At 39.0% G+C, this 26,931-nt stretch overlaps 1 protein-coding gene across 1 annotated transcript in view; it reads right to left on the minus strand.

The window, feature by feature from the left end:
- ARHGEF38 (Rho guanine nucleotide exchange factor 38) overlaps positions 1-26,931 on the minus strand; it is a 159,288-nt gene that overhangs the window by 58,666 nt on the left and 73,691 nt on the right. The window contains exon 4 of the mRNA XM_064285485.1: positions 1,195-1,342. Within this exon, the coding sequence (XP_064141555.1) occupies positions 1,195-1,342 (148 nt within the window). The remainder of the gene's footprint in view (positions 1-1,194; positions 1,343-26,931) is intronic.

Genomic DNA, 26,931 nt, shown 5'->3' on the forward strand with positions numbered 1-26,931 from the left:
TTGTCGTTGTTAGTTGCCTGGAGTCAGTTTTGACTTATGGCAAACTCATGTGTGCTGAGTAGATCAGATCTACGGCTTTTAAGATTGTGACCTTTCAGAAGCAGATCACCAGGCCTGACCTCCGAGGTGCCTCTGGGTGGGTCTGAGCCACCAACCTTTCAGCTAGTAGTCGAACACTTAACCTTTTGCGCCACCCAGGGACTCTTGCCCACATTAGGACCCCATTTCTGCTCCCCCCTACAATGCTGTATATAAGAGAGGTGTGCTAAAGAGTCAAATTTACCAACAGCTCTCTCTGGTTGGTAAATTTCTGGCCTAATCGAGATCTTTCCACGCTGAGATAATCCTTAGACAGGAAAGACTATAAGAGGACCATTAGGTAAGATGTGGAATAGAGTAGTAATTTTGGTTCATGTGGTAGAAAACTTTATATACAGTAATATACCAAACACATACCCATATTTATGCATATAAACAAGAACAGAAAAAAATGCAAACTGCAGTTATTAAAAGATGGTAGAAAAATAAGGATTTTAAAACATATCTTATTCATACCTTCCTATTTTTTCAGATTATTATAGTGAATAATATTTCTTGTAGGAAAAAAATGTATATTATATAATAGCCCCCTCCCCCTTTCCAAAGTTTCAGTGGTAAGGAAAGGAGACAAGAATAGTCCTGAAACTAACTTCAAACAACACCATTAGGCAGGGCCTAACTTGTCTTCTCCACCCCCTGTTCTCCCATCCCTCTACTCCAGTGAGTCAGGGGATAGAGGAGGGCTATTCAGAGTCCTAGGACATTCCCCTAACTTTACTGACCCACGTGCTTCAGTGGTCACAGAGCCATGTGTTGTCAGGCATATTCCTTGAACTATGGGAGCAGGCAAGTAGTAACAACTTTAAGAAGACACTTTGCTTCCACATTTCAATTTTCGATATTGAATTTTCCTATCTCTATGGAGCCCTGAATCTTCTCCTATGCAATTTTTAGTCATCCTGGTGGGGAGAGAAAAAAAAAAGTCAATCAGGCCTTCTGGCATGTCAGCTTTTCATAAAGGAAATGCAAAGCAGAGCTCCCTGGAAGCCTCATAAATCATAGGATTTATGTGAGATCTTTCATCTACATCCACTTAAAATGTTCCCTGCTAGGCAACTGAGAGTGGATGAAAATCATCATTTGAAAAGGCCTTACTTTAAGGACTGGATACACTGGCTCAAATGTTGCTTCAGCTCTTCTTCCTTTTCATAGGACTCCAGTATACTGTGGGCTTCATCATGATGATAGCAGTAGATTTTATAAATATCTTCCAATGGGCTTTTAATCTGCAAGAATACTTCTCCTGATAAATGTAAAACAAAAGCAAAATGACATCAACTCAGACCAATCTGGCCCCTCACCTGTTTGTTATTCAACAATGTTGACTAGTGTTAAAAAGTTGGTTGGGTCTTGCTTTATTTAGGAGGGGTGAAAGATTTTTGAGTGATTTTTTTGTTTTCCTCCCTCCTTCCTCTCTCTTCCTTCCTCCTTCCCTTCCTTCTTGTTCCCTCTCTGTCTCCCTCTTTCTCTCTTGTTTGTTTTTTTCTTTTTCTCTCTCTGTCTCTGTCTCTCTCTCTCTCCCCTTCCCTCTCTTCCGTTCTCCCTTCTCCCTCCTCCCTCCCTTTGCCTTTCTCTTCTTTCCTTCCTTTTATAAATGGAAATATAAAGAGCTTAATGGGAATAGATGGCAAAAGAATGTTTGTTTGCTCTAAGTTGATTTTATCTGCTTGGTTAGCGTGCAGGAGTGTGGTTAAGCTCACACACTTCAGACTTAGTTTGTAGGAGTTTGAATCAGGCTGTGCTGCAGATTAATTTTGTGACTTGGGAACTCTTTCCTATTAGTGTTCCTATTACGAACAATAAGAACAATAATAGACCTAACTTCATAGGATCATTATAAAATTGAAAAGAGGTAGTGTGTGTAAAGTTCAGAGTATAGTATACACATTCAAATGTAGTATTTAATGTTAATTTATTTTTTTTTATGGGAAGTGAAATTCCAGTCGTTTGGTAAGTTAATTTTCAATATTTAGTCCACTAACATTTCAAGGAACAGTGCTTACAGAAATAAAATATTTCCTTAGATGTGATAATAAAAAGAATAGGGCTATTATTCCTGTGAAAAATCAATTGGATAATACCATGAACCAAGTTTATGACTGTTCATAAAACACCTTGGACTAATTATATCCAGACAGCTAATGAATCCTTTTTGGTATCATAAAAAAAATTAGATCTATAACTGATGGATCAAGTAGATATGAGACAATAGTTTGATTTAATCACCCACACCATCATTTAAAAATATGTACTAAGCATCTACTACCTAACCTCAGGAAAAAAGGCCTGAAGATCTACTTCTGAAAAACCAGTCACAGGGCAGTTTTACTCTGAACTCACGGGGTCGCCAAAAGTCAGAGTCAACTCAGCGACCATTGTATTTTTTATTCAACCCAGCACCATGTTAGATGATTTGAAAGACACAGAAGAAATATGTGCCAGGATCTGCTCTCAAAAGCCTTACAAATTTCAAATTAATAAATATTTAGGGGCTGAGCTGATTGGAATAGCTAAATTGATTTGCAGTGATCAGGAACTATTATTTTAATAACAGGAATAAACCATTCTTCCTATAGAAATAGCCATGCCCTTAGTATTGTCAACATGTTTACACATATTAACTGCATAACTCCCTATACTCATGAGAAGATAAGAGGTTATTTTATCCATAGTAAGGACAAGGACAAATCTGAGTTTGAGATAGTAAATGATTTTTCCAAGGTCCTGACAGAAGATGGCAAAGCCAGGCTTAAGTGGTAGTTGGCTACAGGCTTAGAGGGAGGTTCATTGGGAAAGTCAGGAGCAGGTGATTTGAATCACACGCCCAAGGACAAGATGAAGTTGCAAATATGTATGTCTACAACAAAGATGCTAACAGTAGACACGAACAAAGGACAATCTCATAAATCCACAATATGATCAAATCAGAAAGTAAAAACAAGCAAAAAAGATAAAGAAGTATTGTTAGACACAATGAAACCATTAATTGCAATTTCCCTTGTATTTTCTTTAACAGGAGTGGTCTAATTTGAAAAATATGTATCACTTTCTCCCTAATAGCACCATCACATTTTTTACTTTTTTCCAAGTAAAATTCTTTTGGAGCTCTAATAATAATTATTAAAGTTAAAAGATATTTAAGTACTCTAACTGAAAGTCATTTATTCACCCAAAGGTCAAGTACAATACCTGCGGGCAGAATATTGGAGGCCCCTCCCAGCCCTACCAATGTATTCTGCTTCATAATAGCACAGACAAGCAATGTGTCTTGCAGCAAAAAGTGATTCCGTTTCCATGGTAACATAACTCTTGGCTGCATTTCTTTAGTGGTGAAGGACAACTGCTCTGTCTAATGTCTATGGGTCTGAAGGAATGATTAGGAGTGGAGAAGGGACTGAGCCAAAACCAGTGAAGGTGATTTCACTTCTGGCTGCCTGCCACAAAGGCATCAGAATCCTATAAAATAAATATAACTATCATGTGCTTTTCTTTACAAATGTTACAATACAAGAATTTCTGCTTTGACTTCCCCCCCAAAAAATAAACTGACCATGAAAAGGAAAAAAAGTAATGGACCCTTTTAATTTCCTTAGTTATTTGTCTCCTCTAAAAATAACTCATATAACCAAAAATACTAAACATATTTTATGCCCTGGTATCATTTTTTTTTTTTTATCATTAGTCCTATGTTGTAAATTGTTCCCTTCGCTAATGTAAATGTATTTATATTCCTCTTATTGACCACTTCTTTACTTCCAGACCCTCATGTCCTTCACCGAGATTTACCATACCAAATGACATGGCTTCTTTATTATTCTGACTAGGATCCAAAATGAATTTCCCTTCCAAGTAAGTAAACCAGTGAAATCAATGATGTACAAAAGATCTCCCAGTCCCAGGCCTTATTTAGGAAAATAGCTTAAAACGGAGTGAAGTAGTTGTTTTCTTTTCTTCATCCTTATTTGGCAACAATTAATTGAGTGATTATTATTACCAAGCACTTTGATAGGTACTGCAGACACAAAGAATCAACACCTCCCTCAGAGGAACAAGAAGAGGAAACTCCCATTTACCATACTATGGGAAAACTACAGTAATAGAGCTATAAAGTGCAGAGGGGCACCTGTTCTGCCTTTGGGGACCTTTGAGCTATTCCCATAATAGCCTTCCCTTGAAATAAGAGCTATGAGCAAATACAAAAGCAAGGAGATATGAGGGAATAAGGTGTGTTCAGAAACTGCAAGTGGTCTTGGCTGAATGGTACAGTGTCTCTGAGGAAGTTTCAGAAGAAGCTATAGAGGTAGCCAGGAGCCAGATCATGAAGAACCTTGTGTATCATTAAGCAGTTTGAACTTTAGCATGAAGGTGGTAGAAAAGCATTGGTGGATTTTAGTCAGACTAACATGATTAGATTGTATTTTAGAAAGATTACTTTGATGGTCATATGAAAGATGGAGTTTGTGGGGAGAGGTTAGTGAGACTGGAGAAATCAATTAAAAGGCCTCTGTGGTGCAGTGATTTACTTAATATGGCCCTTCTAGCAATAGTCTTTGTGACTCCCACACACTGATTGGGTGGGACTATGCAAATAAGGTACTTATGGCCCACCAAGGAGATTGGACCACTTGCTGCTAATGTACATAAGGTGTATAGAACCTGTGATGGTTAAGGTTACAAATCAATTTCAGTGTTTAGGCAGTTATATAATATTGTGATTTGGCGGTTACATAATCATCCTCCATTTTGTGATCTGATGTAATTGTTCTCCTTTTTGTGATCTGATATAATTATCTTCCATTCTGTGATGTGTTGTAAATCCTAGCATCTATGCTTATGATTATGGTCCTATTTGGGAGTGAGTTGCCTGTTATGCTAATAAAGCAGAACTAGGATGGGATGTATCCTGAGTCACTGCCTTACTAGAGGGTGTGACTCAAGTCACCACCCTTATTCAAGTCACACCCTTGCACTGCCTTGCTCAAATAAAAGGAGTTTCCTTGAGGGTATGGTCTACATCCTCTGATAAAGCTCTCTCTCTTGCTCTAGATCCTGCATCCGACTTATCATCTGACATGTGGTTCTTTGAACTTGAGCCAGCAACCTATGATCTGACCTGATTCGCCAGCTTTCACAGCCTTCTGAGACAGCAGCCTGATGTCTTACCTGCCAGTTTGGGTTTATCAGCCCCTACAACCACGTGAGTCAGGAGAAGACTCCAGCCTGACACCTGACACACAGATTTGGGTTTTGTCAGCCTCTACAACCATGTGAGCCATTTCCTTGATGGTTTGTGGGTTCTTTGAGACGTTGCAGTGAATTACAGAACCCAAAGATGGGAGTGAGAGTACTAAGGGAAGGGGGAGTAGTTGATGTTAGAGATGATGGAGTGGTACAGCAGTTTGGAAAAGCTGCGCATTTGGGACATTTTAACCTTTGCCTCATAGGAACCAGCTTTGTGCTGATTCTTCTAAAAGAAATTATTCATTCAGCTATGCAAGAAATAATGAGGTCTAAAATAATAAGGCATAGTGGTTAAAAGACAGTGTGTAAGAGTCAACTGCCTAGGTAAAAATTCTATTTTACCACTTACTAGCTGTCTGACATTTGGAGAGGTACTTTACTTCTTGGTTCCTTAATTTCCTCATCTGAAAAATGGAGATAATAATAATAGTAGAGTTGTTACAAGGATTAAATGAGCTAAAATATGTAATAATTATATCAGTAGCTGACATGTTGTAAATGCTCGATAGCTGATAGCTGTAACTACTCAGGCAAAGCAGAAAGGATCAAAAAGAGGAAGAAAATAGACATTGACTATATATGAGAATGAAGTTGTTGTTGTTTCCGGTTACAGTCAGGTTGCTTCCACCTCCTGGCAACCCTGTGTGTGCAAAGCAGGGCTGCTCCATAAGGTTTTCAAGGCTGTGACCTTTCAGAAGCAGATCGCCAACACTTTTCTCTGAGGCATTTCTGAGTGGATTCAAACCGCCAACCTTTCAGCTAGTAGTTGAGTGCTTAATCATTTGCACCATGCAGGGACTCCTGAGAGGTGAAGAGGAAGGATAATTCAGGTGAATCCCAGGGTTCTGGCTTCAGTGACCATGAAGGTAGACTGTGGTGATAAGATAAAAAGAGAGTTTAGGTGGCAAGATGATGTGCTTAATTTTAGATATGTTGAGTTTGAATCATCTATAGGATATTCAAATGGTGAAGTTGTATAAGGAATGGATATGTAAGTCTGAAAGTCAAGGTAAGAAAAGATCTAAGAGAGAGATACAGGTTTGCAAAACTCAAGTTGTAGAAGCCAATAATTTGATTTGATCATGCAAGAAAGTCCACAGTGTGAGAAGAGAAAAGGGCCCTAGGACAAATGCTGGAGAATGCTAATATTGAGAAAAGCCTGGAAGAAAAGGAGTCTGCAAAGAAGTCTGAGAAACCATAGCCAGAGAGAAGAGAAGGACTCTAGAACTGGCTTCTGCAAAGCCAAGGAAGGCTTTAAGGATAAAATACAAAATGGCAAAAAATGCTGCAAAGAGATTGAGTAAGTTTGTGAGGGACAGAGCCTGCTAGTTGTCCCCCAGTATCATTACTCCCTTTTTCTATAACAATAGAATTTTTTGCTGCCCAAAATAAACTAAATTTCCCAGCCTCCCTTGCAGTGGATGGCACCGTGTAATTAAAGTCTGTTAATGGGATATATGTAAATGTGTTCCATGACAACACCCAGGAACATTCCTTAAGAGGCAGCTAGTTCACCCTTTACCCCTTCTACTTCATCCTTTCCTCCATTCTGTTACCTGAAGCCTGGGTGCCACCCCTTGGAGAGTGGAGCAGAGCGCTGCAAAGAGCTTGCCTCCCAGAAGACTTCTGAAGGGAGCTGCCCTACAGCTCTAGAATTCATACCTTCGAACTTTTACACTATAGAGAAATGAGCATCAATCTTATTTAAGCCACTAATGTTTTGGTTTTGTTTCCTGTTTCTTCCAGCTGACTTAATTCTATTCAACATACTATGATTTTCTTTTTTCTCAGTAGGAAAATGTTTTGGGAGAAATTTTGACTAGTTGAAGTTCCCCCCTTCAACCACCTTTCATTATCATAAAACTTCATTCAAAATTCTGTGAAAATATTACATGAACTCCTACTCATGAAGAGTTTAAAGCAGAAAGTTACTTGTATTAGCAAGAAAAAATACGTAATAAGTTGAACTCTAAAAATCAACTAAGATGATGTTAACAGAGAATTTTAGTTAAAACATAAGCAACAATCATGGCCTGAGATATAGCCCAAAGAAAGTTATCTGTGGTTCTAAGTAAAACTTGTTTGTCAAAACAGAGTATTCAGAATGCAGAGAAAGGAGCTGGATGACTCCAAGGACAGAGGGTAGATGTGGTCTACTCCCTGGATACCAAAAACCAATAGCCTTGGAATTGATTCCAACTCATGGCAACCCCATGTGTGTCAGAGTAGAACTGTGCTCAGCAGGGTTTTCAATGGCTGATTTTTTGGAAGCAGATCTCCAGAATTTTCTTCTGCTTCTGAAGTGCTTCTGGGTGGGCTTGAACCTCCAGCCTTTCAGTTAGCAGGCAAACTTGTTAACTGCTTGTGGCTCCCAGGGACTCCACTCCCTGGATAAAAGGTCTGAAATCTGAGTTAGATATTATGAGCTTCTGGTTGTCACTTCCCTGAGAGACACATACAACTGAGCAAATAAAGGTTTGGGGTGCCACCTCAATATGAAAGAGCTTTACTGGCAGCTTTTATTAGTAGTTCTAAGCAGTGTTCCCCAAGATCTGCTTATCCTCTTTCGATGAGAGCCCAGCCACCAGGATTTAAAAAGGCAGCAGTTTGGAAAAAAAAAAACACCAAACCTGTTGCCACTGAGTCAATTCTGACTCACGGTGACCCAATATTACAGAGTAGAACTGCCCCATAGGGTTTCCAAGGAGTGCCTGGTGGATTCGAACTGCCGACCTTAGGGTTAGCAGCCGTAGCTCTTAACCACTATGCCACCAGGCCAGACTAAAATGCCAGATCTTTACTACACGTCCTCCCTTCTTTCCTAGGCCCTTTCTATTCTCCAGGGGAGGGTATTGTGAGGAGAGGAAATGAGAAAGAAGAAATTGGAAGAGTAAATGGTGCTTATAGAAGCCACTAATCTTTGCCTTTAGTCTCATTTAGTTCCTACCTAGCCTTGGGATAAAATGAACTGGGTTAAGGACACCAAGGTGACCTGGTTAGGGTTTTGAAATTCCAACCAAATACAGGTGCCAGGCAGTATATGCAGCTCAGGGATTAAAACAGGCATGTTTCTTGAGCACCAATTTTATTAAGTAATTTGAAGAAAGAAACATTGTTTCCACATAAAAGTACAGAATGGAAAATTTACAAGAGTTCTTAAAATAAAATGAGACTTCTAAGTTATTTCATGCCTGTGGCTGCAGCTTCAGGACATAACTCCACATCTCCTGGGGCTTGTGCTATTTCTCAGCTGATACCAGGAGTACTTTGATAAAAAAAAATATATATATATATAAAGAAGCACTAGAGTAAGATAAGTTCAGAAAAATGTATGCATTGGCTCTGACAATTCTCAGGTCCTTGCTGACTTGGTAACAGCGATGTAGCTGAAACATGAAGAGACAGTCAGAGTGGCGTGTAGGATCCTATCCAATGACCATCGCTGTGTCCGGTGCCAGAGAGTCTCATATATTGGGTGAAGTCTTTGAAAGTTGAGGCCATTCTGCAGCTGAGGCAGCGCCCCACCCAGCACATCTGGCAGTGAAAGGTGGTGTGGCAGCTGGGCAAAAACAAACTGGGGTGCATTAGTAAGAGGCGGAGATAGTGTAATGGAGTAGAAAGAGCTCTGGCCTGTCATTGGAAGAGCTAAGATCCATTCCTGACTCTGTACAGAGTTAGTGGCATAATTTTGGGCAAATCAGACTCTCACTTTTTTGTCTGAACAAATGAGGCAGTTATGTTATGTTATGTTATGTTATGTTATGTTATGTTATGTTATGTTATGTTATGTTATGTTATGTTATGTTATGTTATGTTATGTTATGTTTTGTTATGTTTTGTTATGTTTTGTTATGTTATGTTTTGTTATGTTTTGTTATGTTATGTTATGTTTGTTATGTTATGTTGTTACGTTACGTTACGTTATGTTAATTATGTATAAGTCCAGCTGTAATATTCACAAATATAGCTGTTTACTTTGATGATCTTCCTCCCTGCTCATCTGTCAGGTTGTTGTACTGTGATGGTTTGTGGTTGTTAGCATGCTGAAAGCTATGCCACCAGTATTTCAAATATCAGTAGGGTCAACCATGGTGGACAGGTTTCCATAGAGCTTCCAGACTAAGACAAGGAATAAAGGCCTGGTGATCAACCTCAGAACATTAGCCAACAAAAACCTTATGGATCATAACAAAACACTGTCTGACTTGCTTGCTTTGGAGATGTCATCAGGAGGGATCAGTCACTGGAGGAGGACATCATGTTTCCAGCAAGGGCAAGGGTGACCCTCAATGAGATGGATTGACATACTAGCTGAAACAATGGACTCGAACATACTGGTGATAGTGAGGATGATGCAGGACTGGGCAACATTTTGTTCTGTTGTGCATAAGGTCACCATGAATCAGAGTCAGCTCAAGGACAGCTGTCTATCTCTTTATCTACTTTAATGATACTCATGATTGCTTCATAGATCTCATTGACTACCTGGATATTTTAACACCAGGTGGGAATTTTTATGACAAGTGGCACATTGAGATAACATTGGCCCTCTGAAAGTTGAAAGTTAAGGTTTTTCTTCTGGCTGGATCATGAAAAAATACAATAACATTTCCCTACCGAAGGCTACTAACACGATGACACCCCTGTTCTTAGAGCGACCCATGATTCTCCATTTATCTCACACATTTGGTTGAGAATGTGTGCCTCTGTTATAGCTAGTTGCTCTATACTACCTAGAAGCCTCTGAAACAAAACTGGCAAAAATCACAAGACTGACTCTGAAGCAACAACAAAAACAGAAACAAAAATTTCCTGAGTTCCCTCTTTGTGCCAGTCATTGTACTGGGCATTTATCTATCATTCATTTCACTCATCCAGTAAACACTTGTTGAAGACACTGTCTGAGGTGCTAGTGATACAACAGTAACAAAGCAGACAAGAATTCTCATGGTGTTTACATCCCAGAGGGTGTGTAACCTATATCTTGTATCTTTCTGCCATGGAGGTCTTGCTATCTCCATTTGAAATAGTATGAACAAATGAATGTGGTATCCATTGCTAGTCACTTATCCATTCTTCCTTCTTCCTGTCTTAGTTACCTATTACTGCTGCAACAGAAATACCACAAGTGGGTGGCTTTAAAGAACAATTTATTTTCTCAAAACCTAGGTGGCTAGAAGTCTGAATTCTGGGCACCGGCTCTGGGGGAAGGCTTTCTCTCTGTCGGCGAAGGCTTTCTCTCTGTTGGTCATTGTCTCAGTCTTCAGGTGGCATCTGTTCCCCCCTTGTGCTTGCTCTTGTGTCTAATCTGTTCCTTTTATAATTCAGAAGGAGAAGTGATTAGGTTCAGGATGCACCTTACACTGGGGAGGGCCTCATTAACATAATAAAGAAAACTCTTCCCAAATGGATCACATCCACAGGTATAAGGATTAGGATTCCAACACGTATTTTGGGGGGCACAATTCAATCCATAACGTGTACTAACAGAATTTGGACTGACAATGCACTCGGAGATACTCACCTTTCCCCAAATCTCTGGTAGTTAGAGGTGGTTGTGTGTGTGAAATGAAGTAATATCTGCATAAAATGAAATCACGAGATATAGGTAGAAGTTGCTGGGGAAGTCTTCTATTCTCCTAACATGGAAAAAAAAAAGCTTCACAAGGAGATGATTTTGCGTGATGCCTGGAAGTGGAACAACCATCTTTAGGTCATGAGATCAAAAGCCACATGTTAAGGATTGCAAAGGAAAAAGCTGCAAGGAGCCAACAAGCAGCTGAACCAGCCCTGGCTTATCAAGTTAGGGATTTCTTGTTTTGTTTCTTTGTTATGGATTGTGTCCCCCGAAAAATATGTTAGAATCCTAACCCCTGTACCTGTGGATGCAACCCCATTTGGAAATAGGATTTTCTTTGTTATGTTAATGGAATCATATCACAGTGGGGTGTGTCTTAAACTTAATCACTTTTGAAATATAAAAAGGGCAGATTAGGCACAGAGACAAGCAAGCACTAACTGGGGAAAACAGACGCCATGTGAGGTTCTCCACAGAATCCAGAAATACCAGGATCAGGGAAGCTGAAACAAGTATCTTCCTCCAGAACCAATAGAAAGAGCCTTACCTGAGAGCCAGGACTCTGAATTTGAACTTTTAGCCTCCTAAACTCTGAGGAAATAAAGTTTAAAGCTACTCACTGTGGTATTTCTGCTACAGCAGCACCAGGAAACTGAGACACCCTTTTACCAAGGTGCCTACTCCAGGCAGGCAAGTGTGACCCTAACTGATACAAGTAACTTGCCCAAGGCCACAGAGCTAGTGGTGACATGGCCAGACTTAAAACATGGCTCTGTCTGCTGTCAAAGGCCATGCTCTCTCCAGCTTATTGTGCACCTTCAATGTCTCCACCCCTACCAACGCACTTCTCATTTTAAGCTTCCTTGTAATTGGGCAAGTGTTCAGAAGCTCACAGCACTGCTACACTTAGAAGGTTTAGGACTTTATTTCCATGTCTATTCTGACCAGTATGTGATCTTTCACAGATCCATTCAAATCTAGCTTCAACTCTCCAGCTCTCCCCGCACAGCTAGATCACTGGCCTCCACCAGCACACCCCTCTAACTCAGCATCCCAGGACTTGACTTTCTCCTCAGAGCACAGCACTGTAGAACTTTTTCCTAAGCATTCTGTTTTATTTTTATTGTAAGGAGTAAGTTCTAGTACCCCTGGGACCCATCTTGACCTCACTCAGAAGACTGGAGTGCTAATCCCTGCATTACAGCCACGTGACTATTTCCTCATTTTTCCTTTCCTGTGTGGATTCGTGTATCATTGACCCTGGAAACCAAAAAAACTTGTTGCCATCAAGTCGATTCGGACTCATAGCGACCCTATAGGACAGAGTAGAACTGCCCTATAGAGTTTCCAAGGAGCACCTCTTGGATTTGAACTGCCGACCTTTTGGTTAGCAGCTGTAGCACTTAACCACTATGCCACCAGGGTTTCCTTGACCCTGGAAGCCCCCTTTTTTCCTAGCATATTCTCTGAAGCTGACAGCTCACCTCTTACTGCCAACATTTGGAATAAAATGCCCTAATTTTCAGCTGTTGTTTCTGGGTCTCCCCGCTATCACACATACACACACATACAAACACACACATCCCAGTAACAATACTAGAAAATTATTCAGGTAACCTACACTGTGGCATATGACATATGATATCATGACATGTACTGCCAGTGACTAATGCTCTTCTCACCAAATCACTGCTAAAGGCACAGATTCCTGCTTCAGGGACATGCAAGAGACACTGCTGTGAGAAAACAGAGCACTGCCTTAGAACAACAGCGCATCAACAACTACACCTTCAAAGAACAGAATGCTCTAAATTGTCTTTCTCTCCAAGGATAAACTCAACCTCAGGAGAAACCTCACTCCATATAGTCTCAGGTCTGCTCTCTTGTCATGTGGCTTCTCCATATAATATTCCCAGCAGGGTAGTTAGACTTCTTAAATGGCAAACTCCCAAATTTACAAAAGCAGACATTTCCAGGCTTTCTTAAAGCTTAGTCCAGGATTGGCACAGTGTCATTTCTGTACCATTGCATTAGTTAAAGTGAGTTACAGGGTCAGCCCAGAGTCCAAATGCATAGCAGTGTGAACATCGAGAGGCATGGTCCATTGAGGACCAGCTATTGCAATTGCTGTCCACTCTTCCAAATGAAGAAATGATACTTGATATACTAAATATCTCTTCCTAGAAGAAAATATGTCACCTTATTAAACATATGAAGCACCAGGACTTACAGATATTGGGAGCATCTAGAAACTGCACACAGCCAGCAAATCTAATTTGTTTGTCTTGAGAAACATGATCAGGACCTCTGAAAAAATTCAAGTTTTATCCAGTTTTCACGTACAAAAAAATCAAGCTTTGGAAACAGATGGGTCAATTTTATATTCTAGGATAATAGCAATTTAGTAACCAAAAAACCAACCAAACCTGTTGCCATCGAGTCAATTCCAACTCATAGTAACCCTATAGGACAGAGTAGAACTGCCCCATGGGGTTTCCAAGGAGTAGCTGGTGGATTCGAACTGCTGACCTTTTGGTTAGCAGCTGAGCTCTTAGCCACTGCGCCACCACTCCAATTTAGTAAGCTATCACATATTAGATATTTATTTAGGATAGGCACTGGGTTATCCCCTTTACATGTGATTTTACTTCAAAAAATCTTCAAAAAATCCCTATAAGTAGGTATTATTGCCTCCAATTTCCAAATGAAAAACAAGTTCAATGAAACTTTGTGACTTGTCTAAGACCACACATCTAACAATTGGATAATCCAGGATATATATAAACCCAAGTCAACCTGATATTTTGAAGCCCATGTGTTCTTAAATTCTACACTGTCATCATACTTGTTTTGTCCTTCCTCACTGTTTTCCTGAGTTGTTACAGAATAACATTCAATTTAAGTGGAAACAAAAGCCACATCTCATACTCCCACTTCTAAAGATTTAGAACCCATTTCTTATCTACATCTCCCATTGCCACCAAGTCAATTCTGACTCATAGCAACTCTGCAGGACAGAGTAGAACCGTAGAGTTTACAAGGCTGTACATCTTTACAGAAGTAGACTGCCACATATTTCTCCCAGAGAGTAGAGGGGAGGGGGGTGGAGGTTCAAACTGCTGATTTTTTGGTTAACAGCCAAGTGCTTTACCCCTTGCGTGACCAAGGCTCCTTCCTGTCTACATAGCCTGATTAAATGAAGAGTCTAAAATCAATTTTCTGTCTTGGTAGGATAGCCCAGACAATTGCCCAGGACTCTCAGATATGCAAACATATTCTTCTGTGCTTAAACTTGAGCCTCATCCAAACCCCAAGGTTACTGAGTAAAATTCTCCTCCTGGTTTATCTAGGTATCAGACAAGTTTCCCCTTTGGCATTAGAGCTGTGAATCATAAATTCTCATTTGTGACGTCTAAGGACATTTAAGGACAGAGAAATGGGACACCTGTGCCTTTCATTTTGTAGTAACATAGCTTTGGAAATGTCTCACTGAAAATCAGCTTACCTTATGAAATATAAGATCTCTGGTGGTGGAAATTGCCAGTGACCTCTATTTCTGTGACTGTTGTGTATGAATCATGGGGCCTCCTTGGCTCTGTATGCTCCAGCCATATTGGATTGCTGTCCTTTATAAAAACTTCCCATACTCTCCTGTCTTGAGGTACTTCCCTATTTCTCATTTGGAAAGTCTTTTGTCCCCAATCTCTACCTTACTAAATCCTTCAAGTCTAAGCTGAAAAGTCACTTTGCAAATAATATTTTTCCTTATCATCTGAGTTGAAATTAATCTCTCTTCCATGAACCTGTATTAATTATCCATTTCTGCTGAAAAAAAAAATCACCCCAAAACTTAGTGGCTTAAAACAACAACTATTTGCTCACAATTCTGTGGGTGGACAATATGGGCAGGGCTCAAACTCAATAGTTTATCTTCACGTGGTGTTTACAAAGTTTACTCATATGTTTGCAGTCAGTTGATGGTTTGGCTGGGGACCAGCTGATTCCAGGATCTTACTCACATGTCTGGGGCCTTGACTGTGTTGACTGGAATGGCTCGACAGTTTGGGCCTCTCTCTCTCCAGGGGCAGAGTGTGGAAGTTGCAAGGCTACTTTAGAAGATCATGTTGCTACATTTTACTGGCCAAAAACAGCCCAGATATAAAGGGTAGGCAAATCAAAATAAGACTTCATTTCTTTTTTCAATATGAACTTAGTGCTTTGGTGTTTGTTTTTTTTTTTTCACAAAAAAATTGTGCAATATTCCTCCAAGTTGCAACTTATGATTACTAAATTTGAAACCGTGAACATTTTCAATTAAGTTTTCTCTGCAAACTATAGTATTTTTAAACTTTCTATTTTGAACTAATTTTAGACTTACAGGAAAGTTGCAAAAATAGTACACAGTTTCCAAATATCCCTCACCTAGCTTCCCCAATATTAACATCCTACATAAGGATAGTACAATTGTCGGAAAAAGGAAATTAACTTTGGTACGATTCTGTTAACTAAAGACCTATTTGAGTTTGTACACTAACGTCCTTTTACTGTTCTAGAATCTATCCAGATTCTCAATTACATTTAGTTGTTACTCTTCCTTGATCTCTTGCAGTGTATTACAGTTCCTCAGTCTTGCATTATCTTTTATGACCTTGATACTTTCGAAGAGTATTGATTAGGTATTTGTCGAATATACCTCATTTGAGTTTGTCTGATGATGTCTGATGCTTTCTCATGATTGGACATGATCGCACATTTACCTGGCAAAAATATCACAGATACAACAATGATGTGTTCCACTTGGTGCATTGTATCATAGGTTTAAGATGTGGGTATGTGCTATTACTGGTGGTATTGACCTTGATCACCTGGTGAAGGTGGTCCCTGCCAGCCTTCTCAATGTAAAGTTACCATCTTTCCCTTGAAAGTTAATAATTATTTGGGGAGATGCTTCAGAATATATAAAGTCTGTTTCTCACTAAACTTTCACTCACTAATTTTAACATTCATCAGTGGATCTTATTTGCAACAATTATTACTGTAATTGTGGTTTTCTATTTTCCTCTTTCCTTCTACATTTATTACTTGAAGTTTACTGAAAGGAAGAGTAGCTGCCTCTTCCTATTTATTTATATTAACATGTACTCATTAATATGTATTTCATTCTATGGATTATAATCAATACTAACATTATTTATTATGCTACTCAAATTTGTAAATTGTAATATTTTTAATTGAGAAAATACTTTCTCAATAAGCACAGAGGCACCTAATAAGCTCAGAGCAAATTCTGATAAATGGAGAATTTTCCTGTAATATATATTTGGTTATGTGCACTCGGCTGCCAACCAAAACATTGGCAATTTGAACCCACCAGTGGCTCTCTGGGAGAAAAAACCTGGCAGTCTGCTCCCATAAAGATTACAGTCTGGGAAACCCTAAGAGGCAGTTCTACTCTGTCATATAGTGTTGCTATAAGTTGGAATTGATCCACGGCATGCAACACATATGTGTGTGTCTGTGTGAATGTGTAAATATTTGAGCTGAAATATTTTCAAAATACTATCTCCATTCGGATTCTTGTTTTTGCAAAATAAAGCTATCAAATAAGTTGTCTCTATTTATGATCTTTTTTTAAATATAATTTTTATTGTGCTTTAAGTGAAAGTTTACAAATGAAGTCAGTCTCTCACACAAAAACCCATTTACACCTTGCTACATACTCCCAGTTACTCCCCCCGCAACACACATATGAGACAGCCCGCTCTCTCCCTCCACTCTCTCTTTTTGTGTCCATTTCACCAGCTTCTAACCACCTCCACCCTCTCATCTCCTCTCCAGGCAGGAGATGCCAACATAGTCTCAAGTGTCCACCTGATCCAAGAAGCTCACTCCTCACCAGCATCCCTCTCCAACCCATTGTCCAGTCCAATCCATGTCTGAAGAGTTGGCTTTGGGAATGGTTCCTCTCCTGGGCCAACAGAAGGTCTGGGGGCCATGACCACCGGGGTCTTTCTAGTCTCAGTCAGACCATTAAGTCTGGTTTTATGAGAATTTGGGGTCTGCATCCCACTGTATTCCTGCTCCCTCAGGGGTTCTCTGTTAGGGCAGTCATTCGTTGTAGCTGGGCACCATCTAGTTCTTCTGGTCTCAGGATGATGTAGTCTCTGGTTCATGTGGCCCTTTCTGTCTCTTGGGCTCTTAATCGCCTTGAGCCCTTGGTGTTCTTCATTCTCCTTTGATCCAGGTGGGCTGAGACCAATTGATGCCTCTCAGATGGCTGCTTGCTAGCATTTAAGACCCCAGATGCCACTCTTCAAAGTGGGATGCAGAATGTTTTCTTAATAAATTTTATTATGCCATTGACTTAGATGTCCCCTGAAACCATGGTCCCCAGGCCCCTACCCCTGCTACGCTGGCCTTCAAAGCATTCAGTTTATTCAGGAAACTTCTTTGCTTTTGGTTTAGTCCAATTGTGCTGACCTCCCCTGTATTGTGTGCTGTCTTTCCCTTCACCTAAAGTGGTTCTTATCTACTACGTAATTAGTGAATGCTCCTCTCCCACCCTTACTCCCACCCCCCTCTTGTAACCACAAAAGAATGTTTTCTTCTCAGTTTAAACTATTTCTGGAGTTCTTATAATAGTGGTCTTATACAATATTTGTCCTTTTGCAACTGACTAATTTCACTCAGCATAATGCCTTCCAGATTCCTCCATGTTATGAAATGTTTCATAGATTCCTCACTGTTCTTTATCGATGCATAGTATTCCATTGTGTGAATATACCATAATTTATTGATCCATTCATCCATTGATGGGCACCTTGGTTGCTTCCATCTTTTTGCTATTGTAAACAGTGCTGCAATGAACATGGGTGTGCATATATCTGTTTGTGTAAAGGCTCTTATTTCTCTAGGATATATTCCAAGGAGCAGGATTGCTGGATCGTGTGGTATGTACCATTTTACATTCCCACCAGCAGCGTACAAGTGTTCCAATCTCTCCACAGCCTCTCCAACATTTATTATTTTGTGTGTTTTGGGATTAATGCTAGCCTTGTTGGAGTGAGATGAAATCTCATTGTAGTTTTGATTTGCATTTCTCTAATGGCTAATGATTGTGAACATTTCCTCATATATCTGTTAGCTACCTGAATGTTTTCTTTCATGAAACGTCTATTCCTATCTTTTGCCCATTGTTTAATTGGGCTATTTGTCTTTTTGCAGTTGAGTTTTTGCAGTATCATGTAGATTTTAGAGATCAGGAGCTGATCAGAAACGTCATAGCTAAAAACTTTTTCCCAGTCTGTAGGTAGTGTTTTTACTCTTTTGGTGAAGTCTTTGGATGAGCATAGGTGTTTGATTTTTAGGGCCTCCCCGTTATCTACTTTTTCTTCTACATTCTTTATAATGTTTTGTATACTGTTTGTGGCATGTATTAGGGCTCCTAACATTGTTCCTATTTTTTCTTCCATGATCTTTATCATTTTAGATTTTATATTTAGGTCTTTGATCCATTTTGAGTTAGTTTTTGTGCATGGAGTGAGGTATGGTCTTGTTTCAGTTTTTCGCAGATGGTTATCCAGTTATGCCAGCACCATTTGTTAAAAAGACTGTCTTTTCCCGATTTAACTGTTTTGGGGACTTTGTCAAATATCAATTGCTCATATGTGGATGGATTTATGTCTGGATTCTCAGTTCTGTTCCATTGGTCCATGTATCTGTTGTTGTACCAGTACCAGGCTGTTTTGACTACTGTGGCAGTATAATAGGTTCTAAAATCAGGTAAAGTAAGGCCTCCCACTTTGTTCTTATTTATCCGGGGCCTCTTTCCCTTCCATACGAAATTGGTGATTTGTTTCTCCATCTCATTAAAGAATGTCATTGGGATTTGGATCAGAATTGCATTAAATGCATAGATTACTTTTGGTAGAATATACATTTTTATAATGTTAAAAAAAAAATTTTTTTTTTTTTAAGTCTTCCTATCCACGAGCAAGGTATGTTCTTCCACTTATGTAAGTCTCTTTTGGTTTCTTGCAGAAGTGTACTGTAGTTTTCTTTGTATAAGTCTTTTCCATCTCTGGTAAGATTTATTCCTAAGTATTTTATCTTCTTGGGGGCTACTGTGAATGGCATTGATTTGGTGATTTCCTCTTTGATGTTCTTTTTGTTGGTGTAGAGGAATCCAACTGATTTTTGTATGTTTATCTTGTATCCTGATACTCTGCTCAACTCTTCTATTAGTTTCAGTAGTTTTCTGGAGGATTCCTTAGGGTTTTCTGTGTATAAGGTCATGTCATCTGCAAATAGAGATACTTTTACTTCTTCCTTGCCAACCTGGATGCCCTTTATTTCTTTATCTAGCCTAATGCTCTGGCTAGGACTTCCAGCACAATGTTGAATAAGAGTGGTGATAAAGGGCATCCTTGTCTGGTTCCCGTTCTCAGTGGGAGTGCTTTCAGGCTCTCTCTATTTAGGGTGATGTTGGCTGTTGGCTTTGTATAAATGCCCTTTATTGTATTGAGGAATTTTCCTTCTATTCCTATTTTGCTGAGAGTTTTTATCATGAATGAGTGTTGAACTTTGTCAAATGCCTTTCTGCATCAATTGATAAAATCATGTGATCCTTGTGTTTTGTTTTATTTATGTGGTTGATGACATTAATTGTTTTTCTAATGTTGAACCATCCCTGCATACCTGGTATGAATCCCACTTGGTCATGGTGAATTATTTTTTTGATATGTTGTTGAATTCTATTGGCTAGAATTTTGTTGAGGAGTTTTGCATCTACATTCATGAGGGATATAGGTCTATAATTTTCTAGTGGTGTCTTTACCTGGTTTTGGTATCAGAGATTTGGTGGCTTCATAGAATGAGTTGGGTAGTATTCCATCCTTCTCTATGCTCTGAAATACCTTTAGTAGTAGTGGTGTTAACTCTTCTCTGAAAGTTTGGTAGAATTCTGCAGTGAAGCCATCCGGACCAGGGGTTTTTTTTGTTGGGAGTTTTTTTATTACCTTTTCAATCTTTTCTTTTGTTATGGGTCTATTTAGTTGTTCTACCTCTGTTTGTGTTAGTTTAGGTAGGTAGTGTGTTTCTAGGAATTCATACATTTCTTCTAGGTTTTCAAATTTGTTTGAGTATAGTTTTTCATAGTAATCTGATATGATTCTTTTAATTTCAGTTGGGTCTGTTGTAATATCGCCCATCTCATTTCTTATTCGGGTTATTTGCTTCCTCTCTTGTTTTTCTTTTGTCAGTCTGACCAGTGGTTTATCAATTTAGTTGAGTTTTTAAAAAAACCAGCTTTTGGTCTTGTTAATTCTTTCAATTGTTTTTCTGTTTTCTGTTTCATTTAGTTCAGCTCTAATTTTTATTATTTGTTGTCTTTTGGTGCCTGTGGGTTTCTTTTGTTGTTCTCTTTCTCTTCATTCAAGTTGTAGGGATAATTCTTTGATTTTGGCCCTTTCTTCTTTTTGGATGTGTGCATTTACCGATATAAATTGGCCTCTGAGCACTGCTTTTGCTGTGTCCCAAAGGTTCTGATAGAAAGTGTTTTCATTCTCATTGGATTCTATGAATTTCTTTATTCCATCCTTAATGTCTTCTATAACCCAGTCTTTTTTGAGCAGGGTATTTTGTTCAGTTTCCAAGTGTTTGATTTCTTTTCCCTCCTTTTCCTGTTATTGATTTCCACTTTTATGGCCTTATGTTCAGAGAAGATGCTTTGTAATACTTCAATGTTTTGGATTCTTCTAAGGCTTGCTTTATGACCTAATATGTGGTCTATTCTAGAGAATGTTCCATGTGCACTAGAAAAGAAAGTATAGTTGGTTGCTGTTGGGTGGAGTGTTCTGTATATGTCTACGAGGTCAAATTGGTTGATTGTGGCATTTAGATCTTCCATGTCTTTATTGAGCTTCTTTCTGGATGTCCTGTCCTTCACCGAAAATGGTGTGTTGAGGTCTCCTACTATTATTGTGGAGCTGTCTATCTCACTTTTCAATGCTGATAGGGTTTGTTTTATATATCTTGCAGCCCTGTCATTGGGTGCATAAATATTTAATATGGTTATATCTTCTTGGTGGTTTGTCCCTTTAATTATTGTATAGTGTCCTTCCTTATCCTTTCTGATGGATTTAACTTTAAAGTCTATTTTGTCAGAAATTAATATTGCCACTCCTGCTCTGTTTTGAATGTTGTTTGCTTGATATATATTTTTTCCATCCTTTGAGTTTTAGTTTGTGTCTCTAAGTCTAAGGTGTGTCTCTTGTAGGCAGCATATAGACGGATCTTGTTTTTTAATCCATTCTGCCACTCTCTGTCTCTTCATTGGTGCATTTAGTCCATTTACATTCAGGGTAATTATGGATAGGTATGAATTTAGTGCTATCATTTTGATGTCTTTTTTTGTGTGTTGTTGTGTGTTTCTTTTTCCCACTTGATTTTATGTGCTGAGCAGATTTTCTTTATATATTGTCCTTTCCTCATATTTGTTGTTGTTGATTTTGTTTCTGCTGAGTCTGTATTTTTCCCTTGTATTTTATTTTGATGAGTAGGATACTTTGTCTCCTTTGTGGTTACCTTATTATTTACCCCTCTTTTTCTAAGTTTAAAACTAACTTTTATTTCTTTGTATCGCCGTATCTTCCTCTCCATATGGAAGGTGTATGATTACATTTCTTAGTCCCTCTTTATTATTTTAATGTTGTCTTCTTTTATATAATAACTTCGCTGTTACCCTGTTTTAAGCTTTTTTTTTTTTTAATCTTGCTTTGTTTTTTTGGATTTCTCTGTCTGGGTCGACCCCTGGTTGCTCTGCCCAGTGCTCTAGTCTTGGGTTGATACCTGATATTATTGATCTTCTAACCAAAGAACTCCCTTTAGTATTTCTTGTAGTTTTGGTTTGGTTTGTATGAATTCCCTCAACTTGTGTTTATCTGGAAATGTCTTTATTTCACCTTCATATTTAAGAGACAGTTTTGCTGGATATATGATTCTTGGCGGGAAATTTTTTTCATTCAATTTTTTAAATATGTCATCCCATTGCCTTTTGGCCTGCATGGTTTCTGCCAAGTAGTCCTAACTTATTCTTATTGGCTCTCCTTTGTAAGTGGCTTTTTGTTTATCCCTCGCTGCTCTTATAATTCTCTCTTTATCTTTGGTTTTGGCAAGCTTGATTATACTATGTCTTGGTGATTCTCTTTTAAGATCTACCTTATGTGGAGTTCAATGAGCATCTTGGATAGATATCTTCTCATCTTTCACAATATCAGGGAAGTTTTCTGTCATTAAATATTCAACAATTTTCTCTGTATTTTCTGTTATCCCTCCCTGTTCTGGTACTCCAATCACTCGTAGGTTATTTCTCTTGATAGAGTCCCGCATGATTCTTAAGGTTTCTTCTTCTTTTTTTTTAAATTCTTTTATCTGATTTTTCTTCAAATATATTAGTGCCAAGTGATTTATCTTTGAGTTCAGAAATTCTAGCTTCTACATGCTCAATTCTGCTCCTCTGACTTTCTACTGAGTTATCTAATTCTGCAATTTTTTTGTTAATCTTCTGAATTTCTGATCGCTGTCTGTATATGGATTTTTCCAGCTTATTAAACTTTTCATTATGTTCCTGAATGATCTTTCTAATTTCTTCAGTTGCTTTATCTGTGTGTTCCTTGGCTTGTTCTGCATATTGCCTCATTTCCTTCCTGATGTCTTGAAGGGTTCTGTATATTAAACTTTTGTATTCTGCATCTGGTAATTCCAGGAATGCACTTTCATCTAGAAGATCCCTGGATTCTTTGTTTTGGGAGCCTGTTGAGGTGATCATGGTCTGTTTCTTTATGTGACTTGATATTGACTGTTGTCTCCGAGCCATCTATAAGTTACTGTATTAGTTTATGCTTGCTTACTGTGTTTTAGCTGCTTGCTTTGTTATGTCTTGGTATACCCCTATGGGTTGCTTGAGTGAGCTAGCTTGATTATTTCCACCTTTGGAGCTCTGGCGTCCTGTCCTCAGCTGGCTAGAGCTGTTATCAGGTATATCAGTCTAGGAGTCCATTCAGTTTTCTTGTATGAATTCAGCTCAGATTTCCAGGTAGCTGATCATCAAGTGTGTGGTACAGACTCTGTCCTACAGTCTTAGAGGGGCAGGGGTGATTGGCTTGTACACCGGTATCTGATTGCAGCCAGGGTTATGCTCTGAACAAGGCAGGGGGCTGAGAACCAACCCCCAAGTGTCTCTGAGGAAAACACCTCTCTGTTCCCTAGAGCGTGCTGGTGGATGGGTTCTGCAGAGGGACCATGGGCACCCAAAGTTTTTGGTAGTAAGGACTGGGAGGTACCAATTATCTTTGGACCCCTGTGGTGGGTGGCTGGGTGACGTGAGTGGAGCTACCAGACCTTAGGTGCCTGATGTGGGTAGATGAGGACCTTGTTTAATAGGCAAAGCAATGTCAAATGTCAAACACCCACCTCTCCACCACACAGCTGAATTGGTTGGAGTTTGCCAACAAGGGCCTATTCTCCCAAAATAGGCCCACACAGGTCCACACAGAAGGGAAAGGTGCTCAAGGTCCACAGATGGTTTATGCCTGGGCAGGAGCCACTTCTGTCCTGAGCTCCCCCGGTTAGTGGAGCTAGCAAATTATCTTTTCCCCCCAATTGCAATTTTTTTTCCTTCCCCAAGGCTGGGAGGATGGGTCTAGGTGCTCACCAGGGTCTATCTCAGGCCCAGGGATTCAGCCGCTGAAGCCAGCTTGGGGGTGGCGGGTGCAGTAAAATATGTGCAAGTACTTAGCTTTTGCCAAGAGCACGCTGTTCTCTTCAGGTTCCAGATGTGTGAGCAGGCTGTGTGGCTGGCTGCTTCTCCCTGAAGAAACTGTGGCCGAATGCTAGTAGTGGCCCGCCGCCACCGCCGCTCCAGGAATGGTGCCTGAGGGCTCCCTGTGATTCAGGTCTGGTAACTCCTCTCCACTTCTGAACGGCCTCTTCCTCCCCCTGCCCCTCAGTTCATTGTCTAAGCTTGCCTTTGATGCTCAGGGCTCCCAGCTTGTCACAAATATACTTGTTTCACTTGTTTTTTCGGGTCTTTGTTGTAAAAAGGGCTCAACAGAAAAGTCTGTCTATTCCACCATCTTGGCTCCATCTCTATTTATGATCTTTAAATGCTTTCCTAATTTTAGATATTGCAAATTTATCTAATTAAAGAGGTACTCCATCCAAAGATTCTTCCCATTAGTCAAGTTTTCCAAAGTACAATTACAGAATTTCAAACATAAATCATTTATACAATGAGAGCTCTAGTTTAGTTTTTTTAGCTCGTTCCTTGTTTTGTACGGATAAATTTCAATGTTTTCTTCTTTGCAATTTTGTTTTCAATAATTGCAATTTGTAAAAGATTAAAAAGCTGGGGTTATTTTTTTCCTCTGTTTGTTAAACGTTTAGCTAAAGACTTCCAACTGATTTTGAACAAAATGAAATTCGATTTCAGAGGTCTTATTTACAAAAAAAAAAAAAAAAAGTGCCATTGTAGAGCACTTTTGCTAATTTATTAAGAGGTGCTTTAAAGAATTAAGCATTTCTAAAAACTGATTAGTGATCCGCGGCAAAGAAAGTGTGTACTGTCATGCTGGAGAATTTTTTTGTATTTAATATAAGCTTTATGTCCCGATTTTATAGTTGACTCCATAAAAGTGTGTGCTAATTTTGATACCTATGGTTCCTATTTTAATTAACATAATATCACAGCTTTAAGTGTATGTGCCTCACAGTAAATCCCAAGTACGTTTCTGCTCCATAGATTTCTTGTTTTAGTGAAAAGATTATTTACCATGATGCTATGCTTCACAAAAATTTGTATTTATAGTACTATTTGTATTCATATTGTTGAATTTTTCATTTATAGTTACAGTAGCACTTACAATAAAGTCAAACAATTCACCTTTGACACAATATACTTCCATTTTTTTTTTTAATTCTGTGAATTGTATCAAAAATGTTTTATTCATTGTTGGAATTAACTGATTTTCTGTTTTATTCATCTGCTGTTAGTGTTATAAAATGATCTTCATTTAATTATTTCAAAACTCTTCTGCTAATAGTGCCAACTCATTAATAGCCATAACTTTACATTTCTCATAGGCTCAAGGAAATTCAGAGTTAAATATAAGTAAAACTGATTTAGAATAACTGTCATTTGATCTAAATGAAAAGTCATGCTGCACAGAGTGATATGTAACACATCTTTTGCAGCTGCATGTGTTAAATCTCTTACTTTGGATGCAGACTTTTAAAAATAGTGACTGGCTTTTGATGTAGACGTTGTTGCTTTTTTGGCAGATTTGTGTCTTCTCGTGTTCTTATGTCCATGATGGTGTTAAAGACCACATAGTGGATGGTAAGTATTTTGTGTGTTGTATGTTCACTCTCAACTTGCTTGAGAAACAGACAATGAATGCTTAACTTTTAAATATGCATGCATTAAACTTTTGCTTCTGAAAGTGTTGGTTGCAAAATAAAATAATCCTAGACAAATGATTTAAAAAACGATTGTAGATTTATATCATACAATAAATAACCAAACTATGGTAGTAAGAGCATTCAGACTCTCTGTAGCAGGACTGCTCAGTCTCTACTTCCCACACATTTCACTTATGTCTAATCTGTAATTGTCTTAACTATCCCACTGACTGGCAGCCTGGTAGCTTCATGCTTCTCACAGGTCACAGCCGTGGGCCACCCAGCATGGGCCGTGGCACAACTAGCTGGTACACTCAGTGGACGGCAGGGACGGCAATATCAAATACATCTGCCACCATCGCTAGAAAGGAAGAGTCAGTTGTGCTAGTCATTCATGTCCAAATATCTTTATTTTGCTAGTCAGTTCTCTGCATGCTGCACTTGAAAGGAAGATGTAAATTTCCTTGTAGAAACAGTTGAAGAGTGGAAAAGGTTGAGAAAGAAGAGATGGGCTGTCTTTCAGAGTTTACCATGTGTTAAAGCCCTGTTCACTGCACAGATTTCCTACACCCTACTAGAAGAGACCACATCAGATGTTGAAGTACAATGCAGTGGTCTTACAAAGCCTCTTGTAATACAACTATTAATAATGATAATTCTTTAAAAATAAAAAATCTAGAAGAGATGCTAAACTGGACTGAACACTTAAACAATAGGTTAAAAACTGGATTCTGGTTTCCTAGAACACTAGGATACATGGTGACCTTAAACCTGGAATTGTCTTTCACTCCAGCAATGCAACCAACCACAAAATCTTATTTATACTTTCTTCCACATTGTTCTTGAATCTGACCCCCATATTCTATTCTCACTGTTTCCACTTTAGCCTAGATGGTTGTTACCACCTGCCTACATTATTTATAACAGCCTATTTGCTGGTCTGGGGGCAGTGGTGGTTCAGTGGTAGAGTTTTCGCCTTCCATGCAGGAAACTCGGGTTCGATTCTTGGATAATACACCTCAAGCGCAGCCACCATCCATCTGTCAGTGGAGGCTTGTGGTTGCTATGATGCTGAGCATGTTTTAGTGGAGCTTACAAACTAAGACAAACTTGGAAGAAAGGTCTAGCAGTTTACTTTCAGAAATCAGCCAATGAAAACCCTATATCCACATGATTCAATCCTGTTGTGCAGGGGTCGCTATGAGTCAGGGCCAACTTGACAGCAGCTAGTAACAACATTTCCTGGTCTGGGACTAAATTTCTCCTTCTATCCTTTTTCTTCGTACCTAACAGGTTTTTCTTTTTCCAGACATTTTTGTCTCATCATACCCTTGCTGAAAAGCTTTTAGTGTTCCTCATTATTGCAGAGTAAATTAAAAACCTCGATACCAGGGACAATCTGTGCTTAACTGGCTTTTCTAGATTCATTTCTCACTCCTTATATGAATCTTTACTCGAGCTTAACTTGATCACTCACCATGTCCTAAATGCACTTGGTATTTGGCATTTGCTGTCCATATTTTTGATCATGCTGTTACTTATGTTCAGAATCTTCA

Source organism: Loxodonta africana, chromosome 5 (assembly GCF_030014295.1).
Source record: "Loxodonta africana isolate mLoxAfr1 chromosome 5, mLoxAfr1.hap2, whole genome shotgun sequence".
Lineage (NCBI taxonomy): Eukaryota > Metazoa > Chordata > Mammalia > Proboscidea > Elephantidae > Loxodonta > Loxodonta africana.